At 26.3% G+C, this 11685-nt stretch overlaps 3 protein-coding genes across 3 annotated transcripts; 2 read left to right on the top strand and 1 right to left on the bottom strand.

The window, feature by feature from the left end:
- Window positions 1-728: 728 nt before the first annotated feature.
- Window positions 729-2156, bottom strand: OCT59_010722 (uncharacterized protein; the record flags this gene model as incomplete). Its single annotated transcript, XM_025312563.2, has 8 exons — window positions 729-819; window positions 917-1224; window positions 1291-1409; window positions 1480-1496; window positions 1585-1667; window positions 1733-1797; window positions 1870-1941; window positions 2035-2156. 7 exons carry the CDS (start codon window positions 2154-2156, stop codon window positions 1052-1054), a joined length of 651 nt encoding a protein of 216 aa, XP_025189499.2. The 3' UTR covers window positions 729-819; window positions 917-1051.
- Window positions 2157-2585: 429 nt separating this feature from the next.
- OCT59_010721 (uncharacterized protein) lies at window positions 2586-6050 on the top strand (the record flags this gene model as incomplete). Its single annotated transcript, XM_025312564.2, has 7 exons — window positions 2586-2609; window positions 2736-2843; window positions 2982-3150; window positions 3320-3480; window positions 3555-3683; window positions 3745-4048; window positions 4117-6050. The coding sequence occupies 7 exons, from the start codon at window positions 2586-2588 to the stop codon at window positions 6048-6050; spliced, it is 2829 nt and encodes a 942-aa protein (XP_025189500.1).
- Window positions 6051-9707: 3657 nt separating this feature from the next.
- Window positions 9708-10720, top strand: OCT59_010720 (uncharacterized protein). The gene has a single exon (XM_025312566.2). It carries the CDS (start codon window positions 9776-9778, stop codon window positions 10445-10447), a length of 672 nt encoding a protein of 223 aa, XP_025189502.1. The 5' UTR covers window positions 9708-9775; the 3' UTR covers window positions 10448-10720.
- The last annotated feature ends 965 nt before the right edge of the window (window positions 10721-11685 follow it).

Here is an 11685-nt window from a genome sequence, read left to right as displayed (position 1 = left end):
GCACTATAAGACATTATAATTCGCGTGCTGCATTTGAATGTGATAACCTGCTATCGATTCTAAAATGAATTTTCGAAAATTTTGATAAAGGTTTTACAAATAAAGTAACACATTAACATCGCACATTCGAGAAAATTATTTGAATGAACATTTTTTTAAAAGTCTATTATGAATCTCCTTATTTAATTACCTATTTTGTATAATTCAATTAGATGGATAAAATCTTACTGCGTCATGACATTTCACCATTGTATAATATTCCAATTTAGGATAATTTATACCAGAATTTTTGCGATCCAGACCAATGGATCCTTCGATATACGCCAAGAAAAAATCGGATAAAACTTTCGAACTATCACTTGGTGTTAAAAATTCAAATTAATAAATAACCGGGGCTGAAGCATTTGGGCTAGTTGTGTGCAGCATGATGTAATCAATTGTGATTATATTATGTTTTTTTATAATGATCTAACTCTATTTAGTAGGCACTTATGCAACGTGATGATTTCAAAAAAAAACAATGAACGAGAACAAATTACAGACCTCTTAATAGTATCTAAAAAAGATGCGCGGGAAATATTTATTGAAGAATGCATGTAATCAGCGCGTTTAGTTTGTATGAAAATATTGCAGGGATTCGTTAAAAACCGGTACATTATAAATTATTTTTAATTTCTCCAAAATATTGATTGCTTCATAGAACTTAAAATGGATTTAAATTTAATTTAAATGTAAATGATCACAATTTTATTATAAAAAAAATAATTCTAAAATAAATGATGACAAATATCATTTGACCATCAGGAATTGGTTGATAAACTATATCATTAATTAATTGAAATTTAGATATACAGGTTATAATATAAATTAACAAAATAATAAAAAATCAAAATAACTTTCAAACAATAATTATTACCTGATAAATTTCACTATATATATATATATATATTTCGGTAAATTAACTTTCTTTCCAAGTTCTTGATGAATGGAAAAGGCCTATAACTTTAGAATATCTGTTTATTATCTTTTTTCTTTTAAGCATACATGAGTGTTAATCTATTAGCACTAACGCATGTCGATTTTCATAATAATGATTCAATTTATAAGTTTTTGTTGAGATACGGGTTTCTTGTTCTGGGCTATGTGTCACTATTATACAAGTGTGTTCTTTAAGCGTTTCTTCAACTAATAAAGTAGTATTTGGATCAAGAGCAGAGGTAGGTTCTATGAGAGGAGAAAGTTTTTTAGCAAGAAGTTTTATTTCGAAATTTTGAATATTTTAATATCTACCATCAAGGAGTAGTACGTCTGGATTACAAGATATAGCGATTGCTAGCGAAACACGTTGAATCTCCCCTCCTGATAAATGATTCCATGGTTTGTCCCACAATTCTTCACTGATACCCCATCTAAAGAAATTTAAAAATTAATAAGAATAACACGTAAATATCATAAATCCTAATTTAAGATTCAGCTCACCTTTGAGAAATTTCGATCTGTTTAAAATTTTAATAAGAAAAAAAAAATGATTAATATAAATTGAGCGAGAAACAAGTAAACTGAATAGATATGAAAATAATTTACAGGATCATTGTGATAAATCGTTCTTTGCGCGCCAAAATCTGACATTTTGTTATAAAATTCCATCGGAGTACCTGGCATTATGGCTAATAACATAACAAATTTTAATTATTTATTCAATTCGAATTTGAAAGTTGAAGAGAATACATACGAGTTCTCTGTGGAACATACATAACACGAGTTCTCCAAACGGGAATCCCGTATTCTTCCGGAGTCCTATTATTTCAATAAAATTGGATCAATCACGATAAACATGAATAAATCTATTTAAGCATTTAATTCACTTACCTATCATTCAAATAAATGCTACCTCCCTCATATAAGGTCAATTGCGCAATACATTTTAGTAATGTTGTCTTCCTTTAATTAAAAGAATTTTTACCAGTATTATTTTAGGAATCAAAACTAGTAAAATACTATACAACTATAATTAAAAATCGTCCATAAACCTACCCAACACCACTTGGCCCAGAAATGGTTAGGATATCACCTTTTTTCAGAGAAAACGAAATATCCCTAAACAAAAAAGTTCCGTCAGATTTCAATTTATAAAGATCTTCTAGTTTAAAATTCATACTGAAGTTTTTTCTCGAAGTAAATTTCGGTAAATTTCGATAAATTTAAAGAAAAAAAAAATTCAATTTATGACCTTTTGAATGGATGAATTTATTTCGGTGGAATGGAACAATAGATAAATAAAGTTTGGGTGAAATGTTTATAATTTCTAGATTCAGCAAAAATTATCCGCACTTAAACAAAAGATAAATATTTGCGTAATTCGTGTACTACCTTTTGACTGTGTTGGGCTTAACTCTTTACTTTTTTGGTTGGATGAAAGCCTCCTTTATAGTAGAAACTGTAATAACAATATTACTCAGTAATCATTGGAAAAAAAAATCCCATTTTATTTAAAAAATTCGGTCAAGTTGAAGCACCTCAACTTTAGAAAGTTAGTTCACAAAGCGATTGGTCGACATAAACAACCTCCGTTTAATACGACCAACATGGATTTCCTTAAGATTACAAAGGTTCGCCATCATACAGGAACTTAAACTAGAAGGAGACCTTTACGTGAAAAATTCTTACTTTTACTAATCGCATATGGGTTTGATGATGTTATTTTTGATAAATACATTATGTGGCGAATGGTATAGGTCGAAAATGTACAACTTGAAAAATCGGGAGAAGTGGTTGTGGGTACACTTCATTTGACAACACACCAAATGATTTTCAAATATTCAGACAATAAAGAAGAATTATGGGTATGTGATACTTTTGCTTTATTCAATAATTAAACCAATTGAAATAATTACAACAAAATTCAACAAATTACCTAAGGCGCAGTAGATCATAAATAATAATAAATTAAATTTCAAATATTGATCATTTCTTCTTGATAGATTTCATATCCAATTATTCATACTGTTGAACGTCGTCCGCCAACTTCAGAACCAAGATACTGGCCTCTACTCATAAAATGTCGCAATTTTATCTTTGTTACGATATCGGTACCAGTAGAAAAAGAAGCGATCGATGTTTTTGATACCATACAAAAGTTAACTTGTATCAGTACGTTTATGTTATATATATATCTTAATTATACAATGCGTTAATATTTAAGTTGGAAAAACTGAGGCTTTTTCCGATTTCTATTATTTTTTTCTCGTTAATTATTCGTTACCATATTCGAATCATTTCAACAATCAAAATTACTATTATATTATTTTATGGGGAAAAGGCTCTATTAGTCAGCTTTATGCGTTTTATTATAAGCCAGAGAAGGAATTCAGATGCAAAGATGGATGGGAAGTCTATGATACACGCAAAGAATTTACTCGAATGGGTGTTTTTTCCAAATCAAGTGCATGGAGATTTTCGTCTATAAACGAAAACTATATGGTATGCAAATTTTTTATTTATTCATTTAATTCTAAAATAAGTCATTTTAACGATTATTATTATTTTATTTTTAGATATGTCCTACTTATCCGTACATGTTGATTGTCCCTTACAAAATTAGTGATAATGTTCTGAATCATGCTGCTAAATTTCGAAGTAAATCTCGCATACCAACATTAAGTTATTTTCATCACCATAATAAGGTATGTAATTATAATACGTTGATTTCGTTTATAGATTTTTATTTATTAGTATGATTTTTAGGCTACAATAACGCGATCTAGTCAGCCGATGGTCGGAATTCAAAAAAAACGTTCAATACAAGATGAGAAACTTATTCAAGCTATCTTTGAATCTAATTTAACCGTTTTACCTAACGGAAGGCCTGTTTATGGATCGACTCCTCATAATTTGATTATTGATGCACGGCCAACAGCGAATGCAATGGCCAATACAGCAATGGGAGCTGGATCAGAAAATACGGAATACTATAAGAATTGTGAAAGGAAGTTCATGGGTATTGATAATATCCATGTAATGAGAGAAAGTTTGGCTAAAATGGTAGATAGTAAGTATTATTATTAAATATAATAGTAATTATTTTTTTTTTCTTATTAAAAAAAAAATATTATTTAGCCTTGCAGATAGCAGATTCACAAGGATTGCCTATTAAGAAGTATCAATTAGATAAATCTAATTGGCTTAAACATATTAGTACCTTATTAGTTTCAGCACATGTAATTATTAAAACTGTTAATGTCAATGCTTCGCATGTACTTATCCATTGTTCAGATGGATGGGATCGAACAGCACAATTAACTTCGATTTCAGAATTATGTTTGGACCCATATTATCGTACTTTCCGTGGATTTCAAGTGCTAGTTGAAAAAGAATGGGTATCATTTGGTCACAAATTTAGTGATCGATCAGGACATCTATCGAATGAAAGGTATTTCATTAATATGTCAAACACGAATGCTGCGGGATCGGCATTTAATTCGGTACAAAGTAAATTTTACAAACAATCACATGTTCGTGAAATATCGCCAGTTTTTCATCAATTCCTAGATTGTGTTTATCAATTATTTCATCAAAATCCAACACGGTTTGAATTCAATGAGGATTTTTTGGTAGGATTACATTACCATTGTTACTCATGTCAATTTGGTACATTTTTATTAAATAGTGAAAAAGAAAGAAAAGAAAATCATGTCACTGAAAAGACTTATAGTGTGTGGGATTATTTTAATAGCGACAGAGAATTATATTTAAACCCACTATATTGTGGAGAGGAAGAAGATAAAACTTCGAAAGAAGACATGGGAGTATTATATCCTGACACGAAAAATCTTAAATATTGGGCAAAATTATTTAAAAGAGAGGATGAAGAATTAAATGGAAATAAAGATGAAATAACTGAAGAAAAATCAAGATGGAGATCAGATAATTCATCACCAAAATCAGAGACACCAAGTATTATGACGGATCCGCTTGGAGTTATGGAAATTGGAGGAAACACAAACAATAATGGTAATGGAATTTGGAATAACACACCAACTATGTCAGAGATATCAGTATCTTCACCTATTGGAAAAACCACGACTGATCTTGATGCAAGACTTGATCCATGGAGTAATAATGATTATGTCAATAATAAAAAGGAAATATCCTTTTTTGAAGAAGATAAGGAATCAAACGTACAAGATATGGTTGCCTACTTTGCTAAAACTACAATTAAAAATGTGTATTCAAATGTATCAAATGTAGCTACAAATGTAGTTAACAGAATCAATTTAGATTTAGACAGTAATAGTCCATCCATCAAGAATAGCAATGAGGATAGTGAAATTACTACACCTAAAGAAGAATTAGTAGAAAGTGATTATAATAACAGATCTAGTACACCAAGTACTCCGGGAACTCCGAAATTAAGGGAAATGGTATCATTTGGAAGTAATGGAAATAATGATAATGAAATGGCTGAAGTCAATAATGGTATTGTAACATCAAGTAATTCCAATGGGAGATATTTTCCAGTACCATTTTTAACATCAAGAAAAGAAAGTAATCGTAACTCGTCATTACCTTCTTTGGGTATAAGAACTACACCACCTACATCACCATATTTATATACAAATTCAGGTAGTAGTACTCCAATTTATGAAAAACAAGAAAAACAATCAAGTCCAATTTCATTTTTAACGAATGGTAATGATGGTGGGGGTGGGTCACCATCATCCAAGTCAAAAATAAATGGATTGAATGTAGTAAATGGATTAAATGAATTAGAAAAATCATTAATGTTAGCAACAAATACAAGTATAAATCCAAGTGGATTAGGATTAGGACTAAATTTTGGTAGTGATAATAATAGCAGTGACAGTTCAAACTCAGCTTCAAGAACTAATAGCTTAGGTGCAAATGTGAGTTTAGGAGGAAGTGATACAAATTCTAGGAATAATTCACCATTGAGTACACCAATACAAAATTCCCCTTCAATTCTAAAGCCACAAGACAAAATGAAAGAATTACCACATCCTTTGTATAATGATCCTCTTTCTTCTCCATGACCGATTTCTCTTTAATAGACTTTTCACCAAAGACTTATTTAGCAGCATAATAAAAAGTTAACAAATCTTTTTTAGTTATGACTTATGACTTAGATAATTGTGTTAGAATAATACAGTATTAAAAATATACATATATATAATATAATGTATATATATATTTTTTTCTTTTCAATGTAGAATACTTTATTTTATTTTATTTTATTTTTTTTTATATATATATTTTTATTTTATTTTATAACGCGAAATTATTTTTTTTTCAAAAAGAAAAGGATTTATTTCAATTCAGTATATTATTTTTGTATTATATTATTATATAAAAAAATATAAAGAATAGATTTGAAATGATCTATTCTAAACAAACATTTTATTTATTTTATTTTATTTAATTTTTTTTTTTTTTTTTTTTTGTAGAATAAATACGATTATACTGTATAACTTTTTAGAGATATGTATAGAAAAGGACAAAATAAATAGACGAATCTATCTTAAAAACAATTGGTGTTCTGTTTTATAATTTCTATTAGAAATGATGTAAATTACGCGCGTAATTTAACAGTTAATTGGTCTAATTGGTCTTCATAATTATTATTGATGGATTTTTCAATAGATCAAATAAATTTATTCTTCCTTCTAAATGGACGATTTTTCGATTTTTCGGAAATGTATTTTTCTATAAATAAAATGATCATATAACGATTTGCCAATCAATCCTTTAATTAAACAATTTTCGGAAAAGTAGATTTCTTCCCCGCGAGGAATAATGATAAGATGCGCGTTTTATCTATAAATATTTATAATTTATGCTTCTACTTTTGTTAAAAAAATCAATCTATATTTAAAAACAATGGACCAATTTGAATAGATATTACTTGTTAGAAATTTTGGAATTTTGTAATTTTTAAACCTAAAAAAAAAAAGCACCCAACAGGAGAATTTAACCAATTAATTACAAATAATACCAGGTTCTCGGAAAAAAAATATTAAGATTCCCGGGATGAATAGGAGTTGATGATTCTAAATATATCCGTAATATAACAAAGTTTACCTTGTAATTAATATTATTTTGTAACTAATTATTATTTTTGTATTACGTATGTGAAACAAAAAATTTATTTTTTGGGGCACTTGGAGCAATTTAATTATTAAATGCCTGGTAACTTGTATTTTCTTTGTTTAATGTATGTATAAATTAGGTTACTTCAAAGATCTTCAACTTTTGATCAATTAAATTTTTTGTTAAAATTTTATTTTGATCAAATTATCACGCAATTTATGCAACATGTTATGTATGTCATAAAAATTATCATCCCCTCTTCACAAAGATAAAATTTATTTATTTTTTTTTTAATTTTAATTTAATTTATTTTATCTTTTTTACCGGTTTATCTATTTTTATTCATGATTTTTACAATATGAACACTACATATCTTTTTCAAAAAACATGTAATATTGAAATAATTAGTATTCAATTGTCAATTCTTTATCTTTAAAGGATAATAAGAGATTGATTTGAAAGAAAACAGTTAACATGCGTTAAAAATAATAATAATAAATAAATAAATAAATAATTTCAAGTTAAATTAATTATAAATAATAATAATTGAATCGATATCATAAAATAGAACATTGAACTTTTTTGACCCCTTTCATCATTTTTGATGTATATATTTTACAATATATGTCATTAATATAAAAAAAAATAACTAATCATATTATAAATTTTACGCATGAACGCGTAATTAAATAAATGTAAGATAAAATATATGCAATGCTTAAAAAAAAAGTTAGTGAAAAAATCGCGAACATGATACAAAATTTTATTTGTTAACGTGTAAAATCAATCTATCATTGTTTTTGTTTAGAATGATCAAAATAATCGGACTTTTAATCCATCATTTGATTTTCTTTGTTCTAAAAACTTTAAAACTTTATTAGCTTTATTCATACTACTTTAATTTCTATTTGTTAAAAAATCATGTCTTTGTTTTAAAATAATTTATTAATGAGGATATTATTATTTTTAGATTTAATCAACGTGGAATACAAAATGTTTAATTCTAATTTTATGATTGAAATTATAAGAAAAAGTGTCCATTTAACCCAAATCAATTAAGAAATTTATTTATGCATCTTTGATCAGTTTACCATAATTGAAAATGATGAGAAGAATTTAATAAATTATAATATATATAATATATATATAACATATAAATAACATATAAATAAGTAAATAAGTAAATATTTATCGAATGCTTTAAAGATCAACTTTATAACCACTCTTCTTTCATTTTATGACTTAATTATTATTTACCATTTACATTTTTACATTCAAGCATATATAGATAGATTATAAATATAGATTATAAATTTCTCCTTTTAATTTATTCATATTTAATTATTATTTATTTATTTATTTATTTATCAATTCAAAGTTCGAGACTTTTTCTTCCGAATCTTTTTTTTTGCCGCAGTAATTGTGATTTTCATAAAAGATTTAATTATCTAATCAAACACAACACAACGGAGTATCACAAAGTAACAAGAACAAGGGCATTTTCTTTGTTTTATTATAAATAAGTAAATATTATAAATGTATCATTGACATATTATAATTTATTATCATGTTTGAAACAAAAAAAAATATATATATATTTTATATTATATATATATATGTATATTTGGTCCAATAAATAATGTATATATATATTTTTTTTTTTCATTATTCCCCAATACGGTACCACACATTTTGTTCTTTTTTTAAAATAATTAACTTATTACTAAATCATTATATATAAATATAAGTATTACTTTGTTTTTTTTAATCTGCCCGAAAAAATCGAAAAAAACTTCGATTAAAAAAAAAATTTTCTTTTTAAAAAAAAATCTTTTTCGAAGTTTCTTTAACGGATAAAAAACTTTCTTTAAAAAAAAGTCTATCCGTTAAAAAATATATGTGTTCATATCCACACACATTATTATATATTATTAATTTAATTACGGTCTCTCTCTCTCCTCCCCCTCAAAAAAAAAAGAAAGGAGGACTAAAAGAAGAAGAATTTTTAGCCCATCAAAAAATCTCAATCAACCACGAGGAACTTGTTTTGAATTATTTTGGAAATCTTCAATCTTTTACCCAATAATATTTCATTGCATTAAATAATATTTAATTCCTATATCCAATCAATTTTTACCCAATAAATAATAGAACAACGAAAAATATATTCAAAGAGAATCAAAGGATCAAATCAAAGCGCATTGTAACATTTTTTTTATATCAATTACATAATTAAAATTGAAAACATCCGACTATCACATTTTTTTTTATAAAGAGCAATTTCCATTATTAATTTTTTTTTTTAAAAAAAGGAATTCTAAAGTTCTAATAGTGGAACATTTAATATAAGGGTGAGACGGGGAAAAACCTTTTTTATTGATATTTGAAATTTTAAAAAAACTTTTTTTTTTTCCCTATTTTCCTCGTTGTTTAAAACACAAATTCCATTATTTTCATTGTTATAACGAAAACAATAAATTATTGTTATCTCAATCTGCATTATCATATCCTATTTTATTATTTTACATTTTTCCGATATTTTATAACACAAAAAAATTTCATTTTTATATAAATACACTACATTCCTGTATCTACTTCAACCGTTCCGTTCAATCCATCTCTTTAATTTTCCCCCTCTTTTTTATTAAATATTTAATTAAAAAATAAATCAATGGCATCATCAAACATTCAAAATCCGAATCAAATTTCAATCACTAGTACACCACCACCATTAACACAAGAAGAAGAAATCCGTCAAGTATCATCCAATACAATTATGACGGATCATTCTTCAGAAAATTCATCCCGAGATGTAAGATTTCCAACAATACCACAAAGAGCATTCACTCGTATCCGTACTACAACTACTTCACCAACAACATCTCCAACTGAATACTTACCTACTTACTCAATAGTAATAAGAGATATGCCACCAATATATCCATCCGATCAAAATGATTTGGATGAATCTTCTTCACAAAGAGCCGGACTTTCAAGAGAAGGTGCATATATCGAATCATTAATTAATTTAGAAGCTCCAATATTACCACAGGGATATTGGCCTATAACAAAAAAATTTTATGTTTACGGTTTTATAATATGGCCATTATGGTTAATTGGCGCTTTTTACATTTTTCTTGGTGATGAATATAAAACTCTTGATCAAGAACAAGGAACGAACACAAATGAAGAAAATGCAAATAATAATAATAATAATAATAATAAATTTAATACTGAAAGATTGAAATGGGCTAATAGATGTTTATTTAATTTATTAATCATTACAACTCTAGTAGCTTATGTTGTTGTTGCTTATACTAAAACTAAAGGAAATCTTACTTAGATATAGCCATTAAAAAAAAAAAAATTCATCCTCACATTTGTATATTATTATTTCAATTTCTCAATTTCTTTAATTACATTGTAAATTTGTTAACTTAGAGTAACGTACATGCATTACAATTGGTTCAAAATTTCTTTCATAACGTATATTTATTTATTGTATATCTTACTTGCATATATATTTTAAACGTTCTTTTTTCCGAACTAAATTTTGTACTTATACATGTGTATTAATATAATATTAAGTAACATTTAATCATAAAAAAAAACAATAAAAAAAAAATTAACAAAGAAAAAAAAAATTTTTTGTTATTATATTATTATATCTCACATAATATCACCACATTTTTGAATAGTTTTACAAAAAAGTAAGGTATACATTTGTTTTTTTTTTCAATGTTGCATATTTTAATATGCAGTTTGTTAGTTCGTGTAAAAAAATTTCAAATTAAAATGCCGTAAATGTCGTGTAATCTTTGAATAAACTTTTTTAAATAGTCTTAAAAGAAAATCTATCAATGTGACACTACATCAGAAAGATGAAATGTTAATAAAAAGAAAAAAGAAATTCAAAAAGTAAATTATTTGTAATATAGAAATAACAGTATTTTATTAGCATAATGAAAAAAAAAAGACTTATCGGATTAGCATGTCCGTAATAACCATGTATATGAATGTGAAATACGTAAGTATAAACGCGAAAAAAAAAGAAAATTATCGCAGTGTATTATTATCATTCGTTCCTTTTTATTCCATATAATGAATTTTAAAATTTTTACATATCAAGTTAATATTATGTATATAATATATATATATATATTGTAAATTACTAAAAAAATACAATTTTTGTCGTAACACCGCAGTAAATTTTTTTATCCATAAATAGAGTTATATGGATTTTATACGAATGCGGACGGCGAACCCGTTGAACCCCATTGACCGCAGTATAGTTTGCAAACATTTGATGTACGTAAATGTCTAGATAAAGACGAATTTTATTTAATATATAGACAAAGAAAAAAGGTATAACACTAAGTACTAAGTAATTATATCATCGATCGTGACGTAATTTTGTGATCGATATCAAAAAGTTCAGACAATGATTTTTAGCAACCATAACTCAATCATTAGAGTCATTCTTAGAATGATTTGCTTAACTATGAACTTAAAGTGGGAAACAATACTAGACTATTTATCTTATTATAAACAACTATGTGACTTCTCACAAGGAAAAAGAAA

Source organism: Rhizophagus irregularis, chromosome 19 (genome assembly GCF_026210795.1).
Source record: "Rhizophagus irregularis chromosome 19, complete sequence".
Taxonomy (NCBI): Eukaryota; Fungi; Glomeromycota; class Glomeromycetes; order Glomerales; family Glomeraceae; genus Rhizophagus; species Rhizophagus irregularis.
The sequence above is the reverse complement of the archived record's forward strand: the minus strand, read 5'-3'. Positions and strand labels throughout refer to the sequence as shown.

What these genes read in the sequence shown, in the direction of transcription:
- OCT59_010720 (XM_025312566.2), top strand. Translation starts at nt 9,776, where the DNA reads ATGGCATCATCAAACATTCAAAATCCGAATCAAATTTCAATCACTAGT.